Source organism: Bactrocera neohumeralis, chromosome 2 (assembly GCF_024586455.1).
Source record: "Bactrocera neohumeralis isolate Rockhampton chromosome 2, APGP_CSIRO_Bneo_wtdbg2-racon-allhic-juicebox.fasta_v2, whole genome shotgun sequence".
NCBI classification, from domain to species: domain Eukaryota; kingdom Metazoa; phylum Arthropoda; class Insecta; order Diptera; family Tephritidae; genus Bactrocera; species Bactrocera neohumeralis.
Window position 1 is genome coordinate 29,259,944 of NC_065919.1, and position 25,150 is coordinate 29,285,093.

At 35.2% G+C, this 25,150-nt stretch overlaps 4 protein-coding genes across 5 annotated transcripts; 2 read left to right on the plus strand and 2 right to left on the minus strand.

Annotated features, from left to right (window-relative positions):
- Positions 1-15,073: 15,073 nt before the first annotated feature.
- Positions 15,074-18,911, minus strand: LOC126767923 (uncharacterized). Its single transcript, XM_050485724.1, has 7 exons — positions 18,824-18,911; positions 18,483-18,727; positions 17,966-18,397; positions 17,314-17,889; positions 16,886-17,242; positions 16,384-16,815; positions 15,074-16,300 (listed from the first exon to the last, which is right to left on the minus strand). Exons 2-7 carry the CDS (start codon positions 18,696-18,698, stop codon positions 16,070-16,072), a joined length of 2,244 nt encoding a protein of 747 aa, XP_050341681.1. The 5' UTR covers positions 18,699-18,727; positions 18,824-18,911; the 3' UTR covers positions 15,074-16,069.
- A 296-nt stretch (positions 18,912-19,207) lies between these two features.
- On the plus strand, positions 19,208-20,684 carry LOC126767955 (MYG1 exonuclease). 2 transcript variants are annotated; one of them, XM_050485785.1, is made up of 3 exons: positions 19,208-19,365; positions 19,431-19,782; positions 19,848-20,684. In XM_050485785.1, exons 1-3 carry the CDS (start codon positions 19,302-19,304, stop codon positions 20,596-20,598), a joined length of 1,167 nt encoding a protein of 388 aa, XP_050341742.1. In that variant the 5' UTR covers positions 19,208-19,301; the 3' UTR covers positions 20,599-20,684. The 2 variants fall into 2 exon arrangements, with proteins under 2 accessions (XP_050341742.1, XP_050341743.1); XM_050485786.1 differs by having other exon boundaries at positions 19,294-19,365; positions 19,439-19,782.
- Positions 20,685-20,963: 279 nt separating this feature from the next.
- On the minus strand, positions 20,964-21,781 carry LOC126767983 (proteasome subunit beta type-3). Its single transcript, XM_050485821.1, has one exon. The coding sequence runs from the start codon at positions 21,636-21,638 to the stop codon at positions 21,021-21,023; it is 618 nt and encodes a 205-aa protein (XP_050341778.1). The 5' UTR covers positions 21,639-21,781; the 3' UTR covers positions 20,964-21,020.
- Positions 21,782-22,053: 272 nt separating this feature from the next.
- LOC126767958 (E3 ubiquitin-protein ligase Iruka) lies at positions 22,054-24,537 on the plus strand. The gene has a single exon (XM_050485791.1). The coding sequence runs from the start codon at positions 22,558-22,560 to the stop codon at positions 23,623-23,625; it is 1,068 nt and encodes a 355-aa protein (XP_050341748.1). The 5' UTR covers positions 22,054-22,557; the 3' UTR covers positions 23,626-24,537.
- Positions 24,538-25,150: the final 613 nt, after the last annotated feature.

Consider the following 25,150-nt stretch of genomic DNA (forward strand, 5'->3'; position numbering starts at 1 on the left):
TGTTTGACAAGATAGTTTACAAAACATATTTCTAAAGTTAATAATATTAAAAATTTTGTTTATCTTATTCCATCTTCAGAGCAAACATTGAATAACTCGGTGCCGAGATATCTGTATATACATATATTATACGACCTTAAGCCTTAATATGTAAAAGTATAGCTTCATCGTAATCTCCTTTTTATCATCTTCTCCCCCCTTATTACATATTTTCGTCCCCGATTTTCTGGTCTTTTATTACTTCACTGCCTTATGAAAGGATTTTCTATATATGTATACATATATAAGAGTGTAGAATTTAATCGAGTTTTGCACCGCGACCTACTATTGTGCCCACCACTATGACGAATTCCAGGTGATGTAATCCCTATCCAGAGAGTTTTGTTTCTTGAAGCTACAAATCCTATATTAAAAAAGCTGATTAAATATTTTCCGTAGTTCAAAGTTAGCGATAGTTCTGGAGAAATTAGATCGTAATTTGACGCAAGTCATTTCACTGGGAGAACTGGATGTAAACAATACTAAAATAATTTACGATGCTTTCAAGTATTTTTCAAAGCTGATCAAAAACAGTTCACTGAATTTTTGATAACGAAATTGGTTATAATTGAGTTCATCTAACATCTGAAATCGGTACAGAAAACATACGATTTCAAACGTAAACGTAGACATTTTATTATTATTTTTTTGCCTTCTGCAACTTTTATTTATTCACTATTTTGCTCTTATTTTTAAACTTCTTCAACGAACTTATAAGTAAACTTCGCTCATCTGTCTCGTTCTTTTGTTTTTCTTAAGTGATCACAAATTCTCCGTTCATTAACCCTTTTTGGTATACTTTGAGACAGTTATTTCCCCAATGCTCTGGATATAGATTTATGGTTAATGCTCTCTTCAAACTCAACCTATAATGGGCACAGTTCTATTTGAAAAAACCTTTTCCGTAAACTTTAATTTCAGTGCGTGTGGGGATTGCTTTCACAACTAACCGCTTAGTTGTCCCGCACTTAACTCACTCGTCTCTGATAAGAGCCTACGTTACCGTCATACTCAAACATAACATATTTACATGTACATATGTCCACTTCTCTCTTCAGGTTTTCGATTGGTTTTATGCAAACCATTTCATTCGGCTTTGGCTACGAAACTTTTGAATTTGTTTAAGCCACGCTTAGGCATGCTCACATGACGCTAGTTGCCTCACAGCGAATCTTTCAGCTCTTGCGCATTTTGGTTGAAAGCCATTGTGTTAATACTGATCATAAAACAAATCAAGTAGTGAGTGGCGCAAAGAAAATTTAAAACACGGCGCAACAAATCAAAATAGGTAAATAAATCATTCGGCTTACTACTACCAGCATTATACCATAAGTACATGACATTAGCAATCTCTATGTTGGTTGGGACTAAGCGTTTTAATTGCACTCAATATATGCTGATGCATTAACATGTACTTAAGTAGGTATGCATGTAAGTATGTATTGTGTATTTTCATTGCCACTTTGTAATCGCCTTTTTCATTTGGCATCTCATTTTCACCCTTTCTAAGTATTCATTACTACTTTTATTCGCTGAAATATGGGGAATTTTGGTTTTGATTGTTGTTTATAAATTGTAAAACTTCCGTTGCTCGCACCGATTTCAACACATTTCACACTCGCATGCGAAATTTTGTTAATATAATTGTCTGGGAAATGTAAAAGTGTGTATGTATGCATGTATGTATGTGTGTGTACGCAATCAAAGTTATTTATGGTATTTATGTGAGTTGAAGTGTGTATTTGCATGTCTGTAATTGTTGCGACACTTAGAAGAAACGAATCAGGAACTTTGGTAGTGAAGGAAGTTTTCAACAACTAACCGGTTTTTTGTCACAGACACCACTATTCGCAACACTAGCAAAGCTCAATAAGAATTCGCAACAATATACTTAGGTATAGATGTGTCTACAGTTCTGTTTATATTAATGACAGTGCGAATTGATATGGTGCTATGGTAAAAATTGATATGTTTCCAATAGAAATTGCATCTAAAATTATATTTATACCCTGAAGAGGGTAATATTAAGTTTGCCACTAGAAGAAAACGTCAGAGACACTACAAAATATATATACATATAAATAATCAGCGTGATGAGTTGAGTTGATTTAGCCATCTCCCTCAGTTTTTGAGATGTCGGCCTGAAGTTTGCATACGTACTTTTGTCCTCAAAAAGCTTCTCATTTGTCGAAACCGCCAACACCAAACCACTGTAGCGTATATGTACATAGCTACGCCACTGATATAAGCTGAACGATCGGAAGATATTGTTCAGACCGAATCACTATAGCATATAACTGCCATACGAACTGAACGAATAAAGTTCTTGTAATGAATCTTTTGTAAAAGTGATTTAATATTTAATTTAATATAATGGTAAAAAATGGTATTAATTCCGGTTTGAACCCTAACCGTTACCCGATTTACATCTTCTTTCCTATTAATTGAATTCTTTTTCATCTAATTTTAACGTATCTCTGAATTGTTTTCCTTCAGTAATCATCTGCTTGTCAAAAATTACTGCACATGGATTCTAGCTGCAGACAATTGTGCAGATCTGCTTTCAGAATATAAAGTAACACATAATGTATTATTCCAATCCATACACCGAGGGAACTATAGATTTAATAAAAAGCTGAAATAATAAAGGAAATATGCAAGATTGTACAAAAACCAAACAAAAAAGTTAACTGCGATTGCACCGAGTCATAAATACCTTCACAGGTATATTTCTCATAGCAACTACATATATGCATAACTAAATTTTAAAACGTAACCGGCCGATTTTTAATTTACTGTAACCAGGTTTCTATATTTTTAAGTAATCTTCAAGTCGAATTAAGGTTATTTGATAAGGAAAACAAGAAAACACGTTAACTTCGGTTGCACCGAAGCTAAATACCCTTCACAGTTGCATTTCTCTTAGTAACTATGTGTTTAGTTTGTATGGAAGCTATATGCTATAGTAATTCGTTCTGAACAATTTGTTTGGAGATTATATTGTTACCTTAAGCAGTAATCCATGCCATTTCGTGAAGATACCATGTCAAATGCGAAAGTTTTCCATACAAGTCCTTGATTCCGATCGTTCGGTTTGTATAGCAGCTATATGCTATAGTAATCCGATCTGAGCAATTTCTTCTGATATTACATTATTTCTATACTCTATAACTCATACCAAATTTCGCGAAGATATATCGTCAAATGAGGAAGTTTCCCATGCAAGCATTTGATTCCGATCGTTCGGTTTGTATAGCAGCTATATGGCACAGTGATCTGAACAATTTCTTCGGAGATTACATTGTTGTCTTGCAAATTTCGTGAAGATCATTCTGAAAGTGAAACTACAAGAATTTGATTCCGATGGTTAGTTTGTATGGCAGCTATATGTTATAGTGATCCGATATCGGCAGTTCGGACAAATGAGCAGCTTCGTGAAGAGAAAACGACGTTTACAAAATTTCAAAACGATAACTGAAAAACTGAGGCGCTAGTAAGTATATATACAGACAGACGGACGGACAGACGGACATGGCTAAATCGACTCTGCTCAATGTACTGATCATTTATATATTTACTTTATACTTATACTTCCTTCTGGGTGTTACAAACTTCGTGACAAACTTAATATACCCTGTTCAGGGTAAAAAAATTATTTTATAAAGATTGCTATCTTAATTTGGATCGGTCAATTTCAATGGTAGCTATATGTTTAAGGGGTTCGATCTGAGCATTATGTTTGGAGATTGTGGAAAAATAATAAATAAAATTGAGCAAGTAAGGAAGGGCTAAGTTCGGGTGTCACCGAACATTTTATACTCTCGCATGAAAAGTGATAATCGAAATTTCATTATCCGTCATTTACATATTTTTCAAATACCGTATTTGTGTAAAGTTTTATTCCGCTATCATCATTGGTTTCTAATGTACATACATATATATTATAGAGAGAAGGCATCAGATGGAATTCAAAATAGCGTTATATTGGAAGAAGACGTGGTTGTTAACTGATTTCGCCCATATTTCGTACATGTCATCAGAGTGTTAAGAAAATATTATATACTGAATTTCATTGAAATCGGTATAGTAGTTCCTGAGATATGGTTTTTGGTCCATAATTGGGCGACGCCACGCCCATTTTCAATTTTTAAAAAAAGCCTGGGTGCAGCTTCCTTCTGCCATTTCTTCCGTAAAATTGTTTCTGACGTTTTTTGTTAGTCGGTTAATGCACTTTTAGTGATTTTCAACATAACCTTTGTATGGGAGGTGGGCGTAGTTATTATCCGATTTCGTCCATTTTTGAACTTTATATGGAAATGCTTGAAGGAAACGACGGTTGACGAAAGGTTGACATAGCTATAGTAGTTTCCGAGACATGTACAAAAAACTTAGTAGGGGGCGGGGCCACGTCCACTTTTCCAAAAAAATTACGTCCAAATCTGCCCCTCCCTAATGCGATCCTTTGTGCCAAAATTCACTTTAATATCTTTATTTATGGCTTAGTTATGACACTTTATAGGTTTTCGGTTTTCGCCATTTTGTGGGCGTGGCAGTGGGCCGATTTAGCCCATCTTCGAACTTAACCTTCTTATGGAGCCAAGAAATATGTGTACCAAGTTTCATCGTGATATCTCAATTTTTACTCAAGTTACAGCTTGCACGGACGGACGGACAAACGGACGGACTCCAGATTTCAACTCTACTCGTCACCCTGATATTCTTCTTCTTCTTCTTAATTGGCGTAGACACCGCTTACGCGATTATAGCCGAGTTAACAATAGCGCGCCAGTCGTTTCTTCTTTTCGCTACGTGGCGCCAATTGGATATTCCAAGCGAAGCCAGATTCTTCTCCACTTGGTCCTTCCAACGGAGTGGAGGTCTTCCTCTTCCTCTGCTTCCCCCGGCGGGTATTGCTTCGAATACTTTCAGACCTGGAGTGTTTTCATCCATCCGGTCAACATGACCTAGCCAGCGTAGCCGCTGTCTTTTAATTCGCTGAACTATGTCAATGTCGTCGTATATCTCGTACAGCTCATCGTTCCATCGAATGCGATATTCGCCGTGGGCAATGCGCAAAGGACCGTAAATCTTTCGCAGAATTTTTCTCTCGATTCTCTTCCTGATCACTTTGGTACATATAACCCTATATCTGACTCTTTCAGTTTTAGGACTTACAAACAATCGTTATGTGAACAAAACTATAATACTCTCCTTAGCAACTTTGTTGCGAGAGCATAAAAATAATCCTTACGAATTTCTTGAATATGTCCTGTCAAATAAAAAATAATTTATACAAGAACTTGAATTTGATCGGTCAGTTTGTAAGTCAGCGCTAAACCATTATAGTTGGATATCGACAATACCGACAAACAAGCAATAATTGGGGAGAAACGGACGTATACAAAATTTCAAATCGAGAGAGAATAATATAGAACTTTATAAAATAAATTTACGCACTTGCTTATTTATCGAAATATGGGTTTATTGTCTAGAGGAAGAAGACATATGAATCGAAATATAACAGGAGATTTTAATGAATATAAATAGATATTAGTTTAATTATTGTTCTATACTATCTTTAATCGATCAATTGGTTCTTTTGTTGTTTCACACCTATTTTCAGCTTCTTTTATGAACACACATTCCAATTACACTTTTGAAATCTATTCATTTTAACAAAAGAACATAATCGTATAATTTGAAAATATTTGTTTACATCGTAGCATTTGAAAACAAGTTGAATCAAAATTAATCTGTATTTATTTATCAAAATCCATTAATCTTTGCTCAATACTCAGTGAGCGCTGCTATTATTATGAACACAATTGTACCTGAAACCAGGAGACGGTTGTGCAAAATCATGCCGTAGATTTCATTAAGAGTTTGAAGTGTCATAAATTATTAGAATATGCAAAAATAATCCACTTAAACACACTTTTAATATTGTAAATCATTCCACCATTTTTTTTCTTCTTTTTCTTATTAACACTTTTGCACTTGAGAAAAATAAAGAACACAATTGCAAATATACATATATGGTATGTAAGTTTGTATGTTTGTGCTCCGTCACGTACATATGTATATTCATGTCCATTCTGTGATTTCCCAAGTGGAATTTAATTGTGATGGGATCGGCTATAGTTTTCGCTCATATTAAATACTTTTCAATTAGTTTCATTTAATTTCCGTACATTTTTACCCACTTCACCACTGTATCATTTAACGGTTGCATTGTATTACATATCCGGTTGTGGGCTTTTGCATTCTACTTTTATATAAAACGAATTTATTTATTTTTATTTTTTACTTGGAATTAATCTCTTGTACTAAACAAATAATGACGGCATTAAGTGCAGATACTGCCACTTATGATGCAATTACGCACTCCGATGCGTACTTCGACGTACATATGTAACTACATACTACGAGCAAACCCATTGAGTATACATATTGAGTATTTCTTGAAGAAGTACTCTCATTGATTTCAAAATACACACACTTTTGCCACTGATCTATCATAGTAATCAGCAAAATCTTATTGGATTGTTGATATTGATCTTGCAGATCAGGGCTACTGACGTTGACATTCAAACCGCTGTAAGTAAATGTGGCTGCTGCGATACTCCAAATGCAAGTGCTAGGCAAATATGTAAGATTAACTGTTATAGGTAATGTAATGGGGGGTTTCGAAATAGATATTTATTTGCACAAAACGTACAATGTAATCTCTCCGGTCAGTGTACTACATTGTATATGTGTATTCGAGAAACATTTGTTTAAATATTTACTATTTGTTGAATCTGCTTGTCTTTTATAGCAACAAGAATATTCGACAACATCTACATTAATAGTTTTATATAAGTATATATATGTATGATATGATTCGGAAACACGAGGCGTATTAATAATTGTAACTTTTAATATACTTTGTATTAGTTTGTCAGTTGGTCCGTTATGATATGAAAAAGTAATAAAAAGAGATATCGTATGTTAATGAAACACTATTTCTTTAAAGAGCAGCCTTAACTTTGGTTGCACCATCCATGCACCATCCGTCACAAATACAAAATATTCCATACAAGAACTTGATTTTGATCAGTCAGATTGTATGGCAGCTATATGCTATAGTAATAAGAACGTGTGCAAAATTTCAAGTCGATATCTCAAAAACTCTTCTTCTTTTTTGACGTAAAAACCGCCATCGACAGCACGAATAGATACTGCTTCTCTGCCGCTATGTATGAACTTGGTATCCCCGCAAACACTAATCATTTATGTATAGTATATATTTTATAGGGTATCCGACATTTTCTTCTGCGTATTACAGACTTCGTGACAACCTTAATATACCCCGTTCGGGTTATAAAAACGGTAGCGTGATAAGTGTTATTTGGACTCTGCACTAGGCAAATCAATCATAAGAAGTTAGTGAACGAAAATCTCAAACAAATTCACAAAATTACTTTGAATTGCCGAAAAATGGAATTGACATGGCTGATACTTTAGAGATATCAAAGGAAGGGTTTTGGAATATCGTTTATAAAAATTTAGGTATGCGAACGCTACGTACATACATACATACATATGTGTGTGTACACTCGCAATCGAGCAAGCATAACAATTACAATGTAACTAAATAATTAATCGTAATAAACTCGATTTTTTCCGTCGATACGTGGCAATAGATGACACCTGGGTCCAACAATTCACTCCGTAGTCAATCATCCGAACTGAACTGCAAACGATGAGCCGAATAACGAATGTGTGGAAGAGTACTACATATTGTCGGCTGGCACAGTTATGCTGTCTATCATTTATTTGGGTTGGAATATTTTTCATCGTATGGTACATATATTTTGAAATAAGTAGGTATGTACAATTTCAATAAAGTATTTCAATATCTATACTCTCTCATCATGTTGCTACGGAGTACCTATAATGGTTTCGTTCACCTAACGGTTGTTTGTAAAGCCTAAAATCAATCAAGCTAGATATAGGGTTATACAATATGTAGATATAAATGATCAAGATGACGAGACGAATCGAGTTACGGGTGACTGCCTTTTACCATACTTTCAGTAAAAATTAGATTTCGGGATCAGACTTGGTACACGTGTTCCTTGGCACCCGCCTATGCTATATCTCAGGAACTATTATCAAATTTGACGTCTTTTCTTACACACATACACATACATATATAATGTGTGTACATGTTGATGCAACAAATTAATCGCGGATCGGTACCTTTCGACGCTTTGATTTTTATTACAGATATGTTTAATGTATGAGAAACTACTTAATCGATTACATTCATACCGGATATACATATGTACACATACACACGCTTGCATGTGGGACTTTTTTGGAATTTATAGCCCATGCTATAAATCTGTACTTTTACTTTGTTACTTGTATTTTTCTATATTACTAGCTTAAAGGTACTTACTAAAGCGTGTGGATTTCCATTACTTTAAACTTTTATTTCAATACTGGTTAATAATTTGCGAGGCGTTGATGTCAACGTTTTCTTGTAACTTAATGTTGTTTTTATAAAGCTTTTCTGTAATAAGACTTTCAAGATTGTATTGGAACACAACATTTTCAGAGTTTTCTTCTCAATTTCAATTTTGACTTCAAGATTATACGATCTACCTTAATGTGTGATATTAACTGAATGTATCGCTCTATCGCGTATGCAATTGAAGATCGTGCGAATATTTTAGCCTTTTAGTTTTGTATAAACAATATGTCGTTGTTGCTTTGAATGCAATAAAAAACGAAGGTTCTATAAATCCCATAACTTAAATTAATTAGACGAATACTGTTGGAAGAATGCAAATAGGCAATTTTAGCTTTTTGTAACATTCCTTGCAAATACCGCAACGTCTCAACCGGAGAATTCAAAATCAGTATATTAGGTTAATAAGATCAATTGTGACCACTTTTCGACCAGAGCTGTCGCATTGGAGGAGCACACATTGCATTAAACTTTGTTTTCATACCTTCATTAAGGGTTCAGTTATAATCTCAAAAGTGAAGGAAACTGGGGAAAATCGAATTGGCGCTCTATGAGAAGTAGTAAAGTAGAGTTTAGTATTTACATATTTTATTTCGGTTCAAATCGAGCAAGCATTTTATAACAAATGTGTTTTTATTTAAAGAGTTCGCAATTATGGCTCTTGTAGTAGTTTCGAACATAACCATTATATAGGAGGTTGATAACCATTCCAACTGTTTTTCACTATAATTATTTGCAGTTTGACTTTCGTAGCTGTAATTAATTGCGAAATATATAGAATAAATCTATTAGATAATGACAACACTTACACTTACTTAAAAGCACAAATGCCTTTTCAACACTTTTTCGATTAACGAGGTTTCGTCGGTGTGATTCAAACCCAAGATATTTTTATGCTCGCCATCTTTACTGCGTGTCTGAGTTTTTTTAATTATTACAATAAATTAGGTGCATAAAACTATTATACTCTGACTGCTCATTCCCACAACAACCGGCCAATTTAGCCGAAGCGGAGCAGGATTTGAACCGATCAAACTTTGTAAAGAAAATATCGCGTAAGTATTGCCACAATTTCTCTCTTCAGTAATAAATATTTTTGATGTTTTCGATACGCAAAACTAACACTTTTTCGGTAGTAAAATACCGCTTTCTTTAAAGGTTTCTTTACTTTTATTTTTAAGGGCGGAACCTGCTTTCTTCTTCTTTATTGGCGTAGACACCGCTTACGCGATTATAGCCGAGTTAACAACAGCGCGCCAGTCGTTTCTTCTTTTCGCTACGTGGCGCCAATCGGATATTCCAAGCGAAGCCAGGTCCTTCTCCACTTGGTCCTCCCAACGGAGTGGAGGGCTTCCTCTTCCTCTGCTTCCCCCGGCGGGTACTGCGTCGAATACTTTCAGAGCTGGAGTGTTTTCGTCCATCCGGACAACATGACCAAGCCAGCGTATACACTGTCTTTTAATTCGCTGAACTATGTTAATGTCGTCGTATATCTCGTATAGCTCATCGTTCCATCGAATGCGATATTCGCCGTGGCCAATGCGCAAAGGACCATAAATCTGTGGCCGAACCTTTCTTTCGAAAACTCTCAACGTCGACTCATCAGTTGTTGTCATCGTCGAAGCCTCTGCACCATATAGCAGGACGGGAATTATGAGCGACTTATAGCGTTTCGCTTTTGTACGTCGAGAGAGGACTTTACTTTTCAATTGTCTACTAATAGGAGATATTTCGTCTTGCCCTCGTTCACATCCAGACCCATTTGCTTTGCTTTCTTGTCCAGTCTGGAGAAAGTAGAACTAACGGCGCGGGTGTTGAGGCCGATGATATCAATATCATCGAGATACGCCAGCAACTATACACTCTTTTAAAAGAGTCGCCTTGTCTGAAACCTCGTTTGGTATCGAACGGCTCGGAGAGGTTCTTCCCGATCCCGACGAAGCTTTTGGTGTTGCTCAACGTCAGTTTAGTCAAAAGCAGCTTTGAAATCGATGAAGAGCTGGTGTTTGTCGATTCTCCTTTCATGGGTCTTTTCCAAGATTTGGCGCATGGTGAATATCTGGTCGGTTGTTGATTTGCCAGGTCTAAAGCAACACTGATAAGGTCCAATCAGTTTGTTGACGGTGGGCTTTAATCTTTCACACAATACGCTCGATAGAACCTTATACGCGATGTTGAGGAGGCTTATCCCACGGTAGTTGGCGCAGATTATGGGGTCTCCCTTTTTGTGGATTCGGCAGAGCACACTTTAATTCCAGTCGTTGGACATGCTTTCGTCCGACCATATTTTACAAAGAAGCTGATGCATGCTACTTATCAGTTTTTCGCCGTCATGGTCGGGCAATGGAACGTCTGCTCCATCGCCATCGATTGGGGAATCGGGTTCGCCTTCTCCTGGCGTTATGCATTCACTTCCATTCAGCAGGCTGGAGAAGTGTTCCCTCCTTAACTTTAGTATGCTCTGGGCATCGGTCACTAGATCACCTTTGAGGGTTCTACAAGAGTATGCTCCGGTCTTGAAACCTTTTGCAAGCCGCCGCATTTTTTCGTAGAATTTTCGAGCATTACCCCTGTCGGCCAGCTTATCAAGCTCTTCATACTCACGCATTTCAGCCTCTTTCTTTTTCTGTCTGCAAATGCGTCTCGCTTCCCTCTTTCAACTCTCGGTATCTATCCCATCCCGCACGTGTTGTGGTCGATCGTAACGTTGCAATGTAGGCAGCCTGTTTTCTCTCCGCTGCGACACGGCACTTCTCGTCGTACCAGCTGTTGTTTTACATTTTACGAAAACCAATGGTTTCGGTAGCAGCTGTACGTAAGGAGTTTGAAATGCCCTCCCACAGTTCCCTTATACCGAGTTGTTGACGAGTGCTCTCAGAGAGCAGGAGTGCAAGCCGAGTAGAAAATCGTTCGGCTGTCTGTTGTGATTGCAGCTTCTCGACGTCGAACCTTCCTTGTGTTTGTTGACGTGCGCTTTTTGCTGCACAGAGGCGGGTGCGAATCTTGGCTGCAACCGAGTCGATGTAAGGACCTCGAAGCATACGCACGTCTAGAACACTGTAAACGTGTCTTCCGTCTATCACAACATGATCGATCTGCTCCGGCGAAGTCGATCAGCCTCAACCCATTTGGGGATGTTTCGTCGTGGAGGCTGAATTTACCGACCGTAGTGCCAAAGATACCTTCTTTGCCCACCCTGGCGTTAAAGTCGCCAAGCACGATTTTGACATCGTAGCGGGGGCAGCTATCATACGCTCCTTGCGCTCATAGAAGGAATCTTTGGTCACGTCGTCCTTCTTTTCCGTCGGGGCGTAGACGTAGACGTTCATTCACCGGAATGAATGATAGTACTCGGCGACGGAGTCTCTCTCACACTACGAATCCCACACCAAACTTTCGCTCCTTTATATGGCCACAGTAGTAAATGCCACAAGGATTTACTAGTTTCGGTCCTTGTCCCGTCCATCGCATTTCTTGGACGGCGGTGATATCAACCTTTATTTTCACGAGGACATCAACCAGCTGGGCAGCGGCACCTTCCCAATTAAGGGACCGGACATTCCAGGTGCATGCCCTCAATTCGAAGTCCCTATTTTGTCGCCATGGTCGTCATCAAAAGGGGGGTCTCTCATTCGAGGCTGATTGCTAATTTTCATTGGGGGTGTTTTTTTTACGTGGCGTGTCCCAAACCCAGCGCACAACCCTATGTAGGGGATGTTTTCGCCTTCTCACTTTAGCTCGCCTTCAAACGGATGTTCTTAGGCTACCCAGCGGATACTTGATCAAAGACCGGAAGTCGTAAGTTGCTTGAGCCATATGTAAAAGAATCGTTTCTGGCCACTCCCAAGTGAATGGCAATCAGAGAACTTTCCTCACTTGCGTGAACTTCTACACATGACTCCATCATCCAGCCTGCCTGCTTTGGAGGCTTCAAAAAAATTTTCTAGGGTTTATAGTTATATATTTAAACATCATCCGACAATTTTTTTGTATACGAAATCTTTGATATTCTGCCTAAATTGAAAAAGGGGGTTTTTGACCAAAAAAAATTTATTTTATGTTGTTTAAAAATTATTTCAAACTTAACTTTTCTTAGTTTTTTTAGTTTAAATAGAAGATAATTTAATGCAAAGATAATGGGTCTAATTGTTGAATTTTCGATCGAAAATGTTCATGCGATCATTGATACCGTCGATAACCTGCTTTACCATACCTTAAGTAAACTGCGTTATCAACAAATTTGACAAGTTTGAGAAATGAAATAAATTGTCTTAGCTTTTTGGTTCGTTTTTACAAATATTTAAAATGGATATAATTGCATTATATTTAAGTGATAGTGATGATGAAAATAGTGTAAACATTCGTTGGAAATGGAAATGGAGGATTATAAGGGAGTTGAACTATTTAAGCTAAAAACAACAACATTTTATTGACATGTGTACATACGCAGTTTCGTCAAAAATTTTCGGATCAACAAAAGGGGATTTATATACGTTTTGTGGGAATGCGAAAATGAATTTGGAAATGACAAAAGACAAGGTTATCTTTCTCCAAAAATAAAACTTGCTGCATGTCTACGTTGTTTAGCCACAGGCAGTTATCAACATTGTATTGAAAAGGACTTCAATATAAATATGGCCCAATCGACATTGTGTGTTGTATTAGAACATTATCAACATTCTTGTGTACAAGCTATGTTCCGCCAGCAAGGGATTAGAAGCAAAAACATTTTTTTTTTGGAAAATCAAAAATTCCTGGTGTGGCAATGGCAGTTGATGGCATTCACGTAAAGATAATGGCACCGTCAAGAGATAAATATCTGTATTTTAACCGTAAAGGATTTTCAAGTCTGAATAATATGGTGATTAGGCTTTTTCAAAATTAACTTTTCACTCAGTATTCTATATATGCATATATGTTTTTCGTTTGTAGGTATGCGACCACAAGATGCAAATACGATGCGTTTGTGCTAAGTATCCCGACAGTAGTCATGATTCTCACATATACGATATGAGTGATTTGAATTTGTTGGTGTGTTTTTGTTTCTTCTCTCTAAATTACACATTTATAACACAACACACACAACATAATTTAATCATTAAATTAAATTTTAATGCGTTCTCGGGTATTTTTATACATAAACACTTACAAATGCTCCATTTTTGTCAATTTACGCAGTTCACTGATCAACGGATAGATTTCGACAAATATTTTCGATTTTGCGGTTTCAATGATTTCGAAATTAGTGCCATCTATTAGCCACGGAATGTATTTTATCGAGTCGGCAAGTAAGTTCATCTGCATCGAAAACTTAATTTTCGATACGGTTTCAATGATTTCAATGTAATAACAGAGAACGTCTACAGAGAACGTGATAAACGTGATAAACGTTCTCTGTTATATATGTACATTCTCTGCTATAACTTTATATATTCCTAGATAATTTTTATAGAGGTTTAAGCAAAAAAAATCTATTTCCTGAAGCTTCTAAAGCAGGCTCCCCCCTTAACGAGCAAATGTCGAATAAAGGCGTTTCAGTTTTAAATTTATGTTAAGCCATACTCACAGTTTTTTAACTAAATCTCTGCCTTTGATTCGTTGCCGTTACTTCTTGATTATTTGCTATGGAATTAGCAAAGCAGTTATATTAACGCCATTATTATATAATATTCTAAAACTGAGACAATAATCTGACATTAATTGTTTTGACAATTAATATTGCAGTTCGACACTTGCCTAAATATTACAAACTTATTCAATTAATTAATTTGCTTTATAGGAACAATAAAACACACAAGAGATTTGCAACCAAATTAAAAAGTGTTAATTATTCACAAGACTCAGTAATCCGATAATTGTTTTAACTACTCTCTTTTTTCGTAAATATTTGCAAATTACTATTTAAACTCACGCTATTACATACATACATACATATGTATTTATGTGTATTTTGGCTCACTCTCGCATTTTCAGATAACTTACATTGACGGAATGTGACGACTCAGGTTTCGTCTTAACCTAGGCTCTGCCATTGCGAACTAGTTCCCGTTTTAACTACAATTTAAGACACTTGCAAATCTTCTATTTTACCACCAATGAAACGTCCACGCCATTTTCGTTTTATAAGCATACTAAATAACAAAAGAGTCAGTTAACCGATTTCGGGTGCTTTTAGAAATTATTTTTATATTCATAAATATTTTTCCATTATACAATACTATGAATACACAAGTGGGTATATACTGATTTTTTACACATTTTGTTTGTTTGTTATTTTTATGTACAGATAAATGTTATATGCCTACCATCGGGCTTATATTTCAGTTTTTGTGTAAAATAAAGGCGCTCCATCAAGTGCGCCTGCTTGCCAGTTTATAATGCCGTCATCGGATGCTATGATTTTAAATTAGTTCAAATACGTTAATCAGCAGTGTCAACAAACAACAGTTGAACGTTTGCTCATCTTTACACAAGCATGCGCTCCATCTCTAACCATAAAATAACAAAAATAATATATAAAGTTGTGCACAGAAATTTAATAGCAATAGCAGAAAATTTAGCAAAATTTGAGCGGTACATTTTCATTGGTGTTAAATTAGCTGTCCGCTTATAAAACTCTGTATCAAGATCAATTTTCACAGAACAATCAGGTAAATTGGCAATAAAAACTTAAATGTAAACAAAAAAGAAGTTTACACCAAAAACTTAAATTGAAAGTACATATTATCAAGAGTATTCACCTTAATCATAAAAACATAAGTACTATTAGTTAGGTAACCTAATTTCGGTGAAATTTTCATATATTATGAAAAATGAAATATTTGACGCTTTCTAAAATTAGCTTTGCGAATTTTTTAATTCAAATATTTTTGACTAAAAATTAGATTGGATAGAATTGGATTCAAAATTCAAATTTCAATTCTTAATTCCGATGTTCGTATTGGGATTTTGAATCGGGTTTGCGTTGGGATTAAAAAGAGAAAATTTAAAATTAAAAAAAAATATCCCCAATATCGGGATTAAAAATTTAATTTTTAAATAAAAAATTCCTAACATTGGAATTAGAAATTAATTAATTATTCAAAAATTGGAATATTTTTTTAATTACTAATTATATTACTTAATATTTTTCAATTCAGTAGTTTGGATTCAAATTAAAAATAAAGTTTTAATCCAATTAATTTTAGTACCATATTTGGGATTAATTTTTTTTTAATTTTAAATACGATATTTAGGACTAAAAGTTTAAAAATTATTTTTAATTAAAATTTTCGGAATTACAAAGGGAATAAAAAAAATTATCCAAATTTTAATTTTTAACGGTAAATGAGGAAAATACCACGTTGAAACCTTACATGATATAATTACTACATAACAACAACCATCAAGTACATATAATTCAAGCGTGGCGTTACTTTGTCTAGTTCTTCAGCTAATTATTTTTTCTTTTTCTAATATTATATGTCTTGTATATGTTGTTGTTGTTTTCACGGAGTATATAAAACAATTGACCTATGACTCCTCCTCATCTACTATGGATGTATTGCTCAATGGTTGACCATACAAGTAAATAATGTGTTCGTTGGTGGCAATTTGATTCCCTCCAAATACTTCCTCCATCAAATCAGCACATGGCCCACTACAACTATCACTGTCACGCACTTTATTCTCGACGCTTTGCTTGTAAGTTCTGGCTAAATTTTTCAATTTTGTTTGGAGCATATGTACAGTTGTAGGTTGTCTCTGTAATAAAATCAAATACCAAATTAAGTTTAGGGTAGTATATAACTATTTGGATGTAAATAGTATACATATTTAAAAATTACCAAAACTCCTTGGCTCTCCAAGTCAAGTAACACATTCTGCATTGCAAACTTCTTTTTACGAACATGCAGAAACTCATCCTTTCTAGAAATATATGCACATAAGAATGCCTCGGTCTCACCAATAGTCCAAAATCGCTTGTCACTAAATATTTGCATATCTTGGCAATGTTTCTCTTCTGATCCTGCCGCCAGACGGAAATAAGTTTGGCTAATTTTATTTAATGAGGTCGTATTGTTCGGCGATTGCCCACACATAACGGAGTGGGCTTTGGATATACGAGCATTATTCGAAAATATTTCATCCATCAAATCCGTAAACGGAGCTATACAGGGAACGGCAGCCTTTCGTTTAGTATTGCCAATACTTATCCTGTATGCTTTAACCAAGTTTCTAAATTTTGTTGAGAGCATGTCCACTGTTGTGGTCTGGCTCTGTAATGGCAGTAATAGGTACAATTCTATTAAGGGGATCTGATACCTGTTTTCAAATAAATAAACTTACCAAAACACCTTGGCTTTCCAAATCAGACAAAACATTCTGCATAGCAAATTTCTTTTTACGCACATTCCGAAATTCCTCCTTTCTTGAAATGTAGGCATGTAAAAATGCCTCGGTCTCTTCGTTAGTCCATATTCTCTTGTCAGCTGTTTGTGATTTTTTTACAATATTTTGATGTTTCTTGGATATTGTGTGATTATTGCAAGTGATTGAGTAATCTTTATAAATTTCTTCCATCAAACTCCCAAACGGAGCTATCACGGGAGTATTCGTTCGTCTGCTATTTTCGATGGCTTGCTTGTATGCTCTCCCCAAGTTTTTCAATTTTGTTGAGAGCATATCTACCGTTGTATTCTGACTCTGCAATGGAACCCAATAAAAAATTATGTAAATTTCAACGAGGTCGATGCAAGTAAATATTTCAAACATACCAAAACGCCTTTTCTTTGCAAGTCTTGTAGTACATTCTGCATAACAAACTTCTTTTTTCTTACTTTTCTGAATTCTCTCTTTCTCGAAATATATGTCTTCAGAAATGCTCTGGTCTCCCTCTTAGTCCAAATTCTCCTGTCATTAAACCTTTGCGTTTTTTCGGGTAGTTTATCTATTGACTTCATCGCTGGCCGATGTTGTTGTGGTAATGGTGTAGAACATGTGACCAATTGTTTTGGGGAAGTTATCTTCCCTTGCCCGTTTCCGTATTTATCCCGATTGCAGATAGCGGACTGTCGCGAGAATTTTTGATAGTCTATTTCTACATTTGTACCCCAGTTGGATAATAACTGCTCTTCGGTTATTGTGGGCGTATTACTCGTTGATTGCTCATACAAATTGCAGGGGATGTTTATGGAGATATTTGGATCATCTGCAAAAATTTCTTTCATCCAAGCTGCGTACGGAGTTTCACAAGAAGAATTTGTCCGACTGTTATTGTCGATACCATACTTGTAAGCTCTGATCAAATTTTTCAACTTCGTTGAGAGTGTTTTTACCGTTGTAGGCTGGCTCTGCAATAAGAACAAATAGTCAATAAAGTCCCTGCAATAAAATAGAAAAATGGTTCAATGTACATTTAAAACTTACCAAAACACCTTGTATTTCCAAGTCATGTAGCACATTCTGCATTGCAAACTTCTTTTTACGTTTATTTCGAAATTCCTCCTTCCTGGAAATATAGGCATTTAAAAATGCTTCGATCTCTTCGCTGGTCCATATTCTCCTGTTACTAAAAATTTGCTTTTCTCGGAAATGGGTTTCTTCCGATTCTGCTCCCAGATGGAAATTTGTTTGATCCATTTCATTTAATGAGATGGTATTGTTAGGCGGTTGTCCAGACATAATGGAGCGGGTCTTGGATACACGTGCATTATTGGAAAATATTTCATCCATCAAATCCATAAACGGAGCTATACAGGGAACAGCAAACTTTCGTTTGATGCTGCCAGTACTTTGCCTGTATGCTTTAACCAAGTTTCTAAGTTTTGTTGAGAGCATATCCACCGTTGTAGTCTGGTACTTCAATGGAAAAAAATAAATACATATAGAACTGTTACAAAATATCTGATAGCTATTTTCAAATAAATATTTAGTCAAAACTTACCAAAACACCTTGACTCTTTAAATCAGACAAAACATTCTGCATAGCAAATTTTTTTTGCCGTACATTCCGAAATTCATCCTTTCTAGAAATATACGCATTCAAAAATGCTCTGGTCTCTGCCTTAGTCCAAATTCTTCTGTCAATAAAAATATCTTTTTCACAAGATTTTGTACTTTTTCGTTCATCCGTCGACTGAAATATGCGTTTTCTTTTCATCCTGAGCGTATCTGCCGCTGAAGTCTACTCTATGTAATCAAATCAAATTCGACAGAATAAAAAATTCTTTCTACAAATTCCGAAATTCGTTCTTTCTTGAAATATATGTTTGCTTTCAAAAATACTCTGTTTCCCTCTTTTGATTAAATCCTTCCGTCACTTAAAATTGTATAAACATTCAGCATTAATGCTTAATTGTCTCATTAATGGCAACACATCATTTACGTTCCAGATTCCCAACATATGTTTTAATTATACTCTGTTAACATAAGAATCTTTTGTAGCTTCACTCCCGGCAACTTTGCATTTAGAGTTACCTCACCTTCTTATAGGAAATTTTTATTACCTGCAATTGTTAAAAGTGGCCATACCGACAAATGTACATGTACGTTTGATCGTACTGTATAAAACCAGGTTTAGGAAAATCGAACATTAATATTGCATTCGCGTTATAATTTTACCAAAATCGCGAGTATTGGACATCCCTTTAATTGATGGATTGATACAGAAAATTTGAGAAATGTAAGATATTACAAATTCCGAATTTAGCTACAATATTTTCGGAAATACGCGATAAGAAAGGGCAACTCTTATTTGACTAAAATGACAGCAAACCATTTCACGTGCCAGTTGATTACCTTTGCAACAAAACGCGCTTGGAATCAAGGTAAACACAGTTTAAAAACGAATTCTTAAATAACAAAATCAACGTATATACGTTATATTATACAGTTTTTCAGCATCGTATCCAAAGAACTCCATTAGGCATTTTGTTTAGAATGAGCTCTGATTGTAAATCACCTAAGCGCCCTCGTAACGAAGTTCCTGTAATTGGCACTCACAGTGGAACATTTCATTGCGATGAAGTGTTAGCATGTTTTATGCTTAAACAACTGCCTGAATACAAGAACGCTAGCATTTTTAGGAGCCGAGACGAACAATTGTTGCGTGACAAATGTGATATAATAGTTGATGTAGGAGCCGAATTCAATCATCAACAAAAATGGTATGATCATCATCAAAGAAGCTTTACGGAAACACTTAGTTCCCTGCGACCGGAACTTGGGAACGAGTTCAAGATTAGGTAATTCTTTGCGGCAAGTTTCCTAATCCTACAACTCAAAACAAAAAAACAATACTTCTTTACAGGCTGAGTAGTGCTGGTCTTATTTATGCTCATTATGGCGAACGGGTAATAGAATGTATATTAAGAGAATATGAAAAGTCTCCACTATCCCCGGAAAATTTAAAGTTGAGTTTTATTCAAATATATCGTAATTTTATTAGCGAGATGGACGCTATTGATAACGGAATTCCAATGTACGAAAATGTGGGTGAACCACTGTATAAAATATCAACACACCTCGCTTCACGCGTGCACAGATTAAATCCCTCTTGGGAAGACGAACAGGGATGTGTAATTGAACAAAAACGCTTTGAACTTGCTCTAGAATTGGTTGGAAAAGAGTTTGTAGAAAATGTTTTAGATATGGCCGGCTCTTGGATAAAGGCACGAGAATATGTTCGGGAAGCATTAGAACAAGCTAAATCTATTTATAAGACTGGTGAAATTTTGATATTGGAACGTTTCTGTCCTTGGAAAGCACATTTATCTGATCTCGAGAAAGAATATAACGTTGTGGGTATTCCTAAACTAGTAATTTTTTCGGAAAAGGAACAAAGTTGGCGAGTTGCTGGCGTTCCTGTCTCCCCTAGCAGTTTTTTGGGGCGAAAATTTTTACCACAACCTTGGCGAGGTTTACGAGATGAAGAGCTTTCAACGACAGCGAATATACCAGACTTAATTTTTGTACACTCAACAGGATTTATAGGTGGGGCAAAGACAAAAGAAGCTGCCCTGGCAATGGCGATAAAAAGTGTACAATGGAAAGATGACTAATCCATACATATATAAATTATAAGATATATTGTGTTAAAAAATAATATAAACCAATTGCTAATAAATTTTATAATGATTTAAATTGACATCTATTTACAGCATTAATTAAATTTAGTCGACGAACAAAGATGGTCGCCAACTTGGCTATATTTCTAAATTTGGAGACAGTTTTTTGCTATTTACATATTTATATGTGATAAATCACTTTTGTATGTTTTATATACATCTCCAGAAAGCAATATTTATAAAATGTTATTGAAAACGCATAGCCCATTTGACTCATAAATTGGAGAAATTTAACAAACCGTTGTCATCTACATTTACAAATCGATGCAAAATGTAACATATACATATTTAAAAAGATATTATTTTTTGTTTTAATTTCATAAAACATTTTATTTCATAAAAAGGTAAACATATTTCTAATCCATACGTGTTTTGATTTGTTTTTTAGTAATTTTATCCTTTTCAATAATATAAACAGTCGCACCCCAGCCGCTAATAGCGTCACGATCAAATGCGCTAACTATAGCCTGAGATATCACTTCTGATAATTCTGCCGGCTCTAGATCTTCCTTCCATAAGGTTTCACACATACCATACAGTTGTTCCGAACAAGTACCTGCAACTACGAAGTCATCCGGCTTATTTGGACATCCAATAAGATCCATGTTACATATAAATGGCTCCAAAGTTTTGGGATGTAAGCCGGCGATTACTGGTTCAATGAAGTATGGTCCGAATCGATGCTCGTATAAAAAATTAGATATCATAGCAGAAAAAGGTTCCGGTGTCATCTCCCGATTTTCTCGATCTTCATATAATTTTTTGCGAAACATAATACGATCATGCACAGTTAGTATATCTGTCTGCAAACCAACAAGTCCCAGGAATGTACGGGGATTGACTTGGAAAACTTTCTCAAAGTCTGTGCTAATAGTTTGAGCTTGTATACCAAACCGATGATCAGTTGCAATGGCTACACAATTCTTCCCGCGCATAGCGACGAGACACCCACCGTTATAAGCCATAATAGACATTTTGCAGCTGTATTTTCTCAAGTTAATCCAAATAAATAAAAATTAAATTATATTCCAAGGAGAAGAATGAAATATTTCTCAATGACCAACACAAAACCAGCTAAACTGAGCTAAACACCAAGATGACTTTTTGTTTCTATCTGACAGCCTCAACTCGTCAAAATAAAGTGAGGTTAAAAGGAGGTGCCAGATTCAACAAAAAAAAATATGTTTTAAGCGATTTTATTAAATTAATTGTAAAACGGGTCGACTAGATTATAAATAGAAATAAGAGCTTGGTAAATTTTGATTAAATATTTGAAAAATATGCAATATGTTAAGTTTCTTAAAAAGAGTTTCGATAAACGGTCAGTAAGCAGTGGCTTTTGACATTATACACTTTACGAACACTTCCTAAGTGGAACTCAATGGGATTATTTTAGCAGAACTTTCATTCAGCTTTATAACATAAAAGTCTTAAATTAAAAATATCTATCAATCGTTACAAGTTGCGCATCAAAAAAATACTACAATTGCATTACGTGAAACCTCATATGTAATATTTTAAACAATTTATAAATCAAGATTTAGTATGGAAAAGAGGAAAAATCGGTAAATTTCAACACACAAAAACAACAAAATTGTTCGACTAATTGGACAACGGTTGTCTGATTGTCAAATTGTCTTGAAGTTAGTGGAACTTAAAAGTGAGCACACCGAATTCAATACCGTAAGAAAATAAGCAAGGTCCCAATAAATAGTTTAATTGAGAGGGAAACAAATAATTCGATTTTCAAAAATTTAAATTAAATAAGTAAAAATTAGTAACAACAAAAAATCACCTTCATATTCCATACCAACGGGCAATACTGCAGGCGGCTCTGAAGAAAACACCTTACCTACTTCAATTGGATTGGCTGAAACTTCAAACGAAACCAGAATGGCCGAAGCTGTGATTGATGAACGTGCGCCACTGCCGACACGATTCTATTGCCATGTGTGTAGTATGGAAGTAAACATTCCAAATACAGATTTCACCTGCCCTCATTGCTCCGGTGGATTTGTGGAAGAGCTACCATCAGTACCGAATACTGCTAGTGGCAGCAGCAGTGCATCAAGCTTAGCTGACGGACCCAGCAATAGTAGTTCTGATGCACTTAGCTTAAATCGTATGGTTGATTTAGATGCAATACGGGGGGAAATAGAAACACTTTTAATGTCCCGCAACGGACCCATAGAAATTGCAATTGGGCCGGCGAACAGACGCAGTAGCATGCTTTTGGGAAGTGGAGGAGGGGCTAGCAGTTCAGGGAATAATAGCGGAGCAAGCGGTGGTCCTGGGGGAGGTCGAGTACATCCACCCAATCTCGGAAGTTTAGACACTGTGCTTCTTGATGTTTTACAATCTCTCTCCGGAGGTGAAGATGGTTACTTTGGAGCTACACCAATGTTTTTTATGGGAAATCCTGGAGACTATGCCTGGGGTCGTGAAGGTATTGATACCATTGTTACTCAACTACTTAATCAAATGGAAACATCCGGTCCACCACCTTTGCCAAAAGAGAAAATAGATGAAATTCCCAAAGTCCATGTAACCTCCGAAGATGTAGAACGCAAAACACAGTGCTCGGTGTGCTGGGAAGATTTTCGCTTAAATGAAATAGTACGAAGGCTGCCATGCTTGCACATATATCACGAAAATTGCATTGTACCGTGGTTGGACCTACATGGTACATGTCCAATCTGTCGTAAATCTTTAAGCGATGAAGAAAATATAAATGACGTTGTTTTGACAAACACCGATGTTGGTGTGATGGACCACAGTATGACAGAAGTACCACAATCAGACGTCACAGTTATGGAAAGTGATGTCTTAAATGTTGAACCTCATAGTAGCGACAATAATGATCCACAACCAACAAACACTAATACCGGCAGTCAAACTGGAAACCAGCAACAACAGGGCAACGTGTTTGGATTTGATGATAGCGTTGTCGATTTAGACTAAACTTTTCGTCTGTGCAGATTTCAAATTCCTATTGTATGGCTTTTTATAATAAATAGGTGTCTGAGTTATAGCAAAAGACGTAGCTATGATTGCTAAAAAAAAATATTATTATTATACACACCTTAAACAAATTATACATACTTGCGATAATAACTCTACATGTCAGCATCTCTATGGAATGTATAAGATGTTAAGAAACTTAAGTCAACCTTAGAACGGAGTAACAAGCATTAGTAAATGCTAGCTGATCTTTTTATATGTATGTAGTGATGAAAATAGATTTAATAAATAACTTGTGAGAAATTGTATGCAGAAAAAAATAAAATAAAAGATGTTGTTGAAGAAGTGAAAATATACACATTAGAACAAACTTGAAATATGCATGCATTCACAGTATCAACAAACATTGTTCATTTTAAATTATTTAATTTTCGGTTATAATAAACCATTTAATAAATTTAAAAAGGTACATATACTTATATAAGAACGTCGATTAAATTCTCTTATGAAGTTGGGTAAACGAAAAGCTTGATAAATGCAACAAATTTTGAATAAATATACATATGTAATTGAGGATTAAAAAAATAGTGATAGTAATGATGTTGGTAGCGTTGACATACTTTACAATGTATTATCGAAGTTACTAATTGCAAATACATTTATTAATATTGTATAAAATAGATTTTAAGTGCATCGGCAGAGCAATTATTGTAATGGAATGAATAATGCTAAAGATTTCGTAAAACGAGAATATTAATAATTACGTAAAACAAATCCTCAAAAGAGTACATACTAACATCCACATTTTTTAGCGGATTTCATAGGACACATAAATAAAAGCGATTAAAATATTTATCTATGGTAGATTGTACTTGCTAAAAAATAAACGTTAATAATTGGTTGCTACAGTTACTCATTTGTGTATTAAATTGTATGTATACGTGCGAATTAAATATTATAAATATTTATTTCATTTTTAACTAATAATTTAGGAACACATATACCTATGTATATTTATAAAAAAAAAAAACTGTAAAAATCATATAAATCGTTTCGTTGTTTCTTTTTCAACTTAAATAAAAAATGTGCGATACTAAAACGAAATATACTTAACAATATTTAAATAAAAAAAGTAAATACAAATATTATTGTTGTTATTTATGAAATGTATTAATGAAGTCTTCCTCTACTGTAAAATCTAAAGGAATTTGATGCAAGACCATGCCTATGAGCTCCTTACCTTTAATTACTTCGTACACATAATACCTCTCAAATTTCTTAGTAGGGTGATATTCAATATTGAAATGTGCTTGTAAATACAACAACAATACCCATATGAACTCTTAAACATAGCGCAAATAGTTTTGGGTAAAATGTAATTTCTTCTTTTGTAAACCAGGAAAAATTCTTCCCCTACGTGAAATGGCTGATACAAGCATTGTGGTTCATAATATATTGCATTAAATAAAAAAATAAATAAAATTCAGTAAAGTCCAATGATTTGTTTGGATGTATGTACATATGT

Coding starts and splice junctions, on each gene's coding strand:
- LOC126767923 (XM_050485724.1), bottom strand. CDS start 18,698: ATGAAAAGAAAACGCATATTTCAGTCGACGGATGAACGAAAAAGTACA. Junction 17,243..17,313: donor TGCAAAGAAAAGGCGTTTTG/GTATGTTTGAAA, acceptor GTTCCATTGCAG/AGTCAGAATACAACGGTAGA. Junction 16,301..16,383: donor TGGAGAGCCAAGGAGTTTTG/GTAATTTTTAAA, acceptor ATTTTATTACAG/AGACAACCTACAACTGTACA.
- LOC126767955 (XM_050485785.1), top strand. CDS start 19,302: ATGACAGCAAACCATTTCACGTGCCAGTTGATTACCTTTGCAACAAAA. Junction 19,366..19,430: donor AAAACGCGCTTGGAATCAAG/GTAAACACAGTT, acceptor TATATTATACAG/TTTTTCAGCATCGTATCCAA. Junction 19,783..19,847: donor GGGAACGAGTTCAAGATTAG/GTAATTCTTTGC, acceptor ACTTCTTTACAG/GCTGAGTAGTGCTGGTCTTA.
- LOC126767983 (XM_050485821.1), bottom strand. CDS start 21,638: ATGTCTATTATGGCTTATAACGGTGGGTGTCTCGTCGCTATGCGCGGG.
- LOC126767958 (XM_050485791.1), top strand. CDS start 22,558: ATGGCCGAAGCTGTGATTGATGAACGTGCGCCACTGCCGACACGATTC.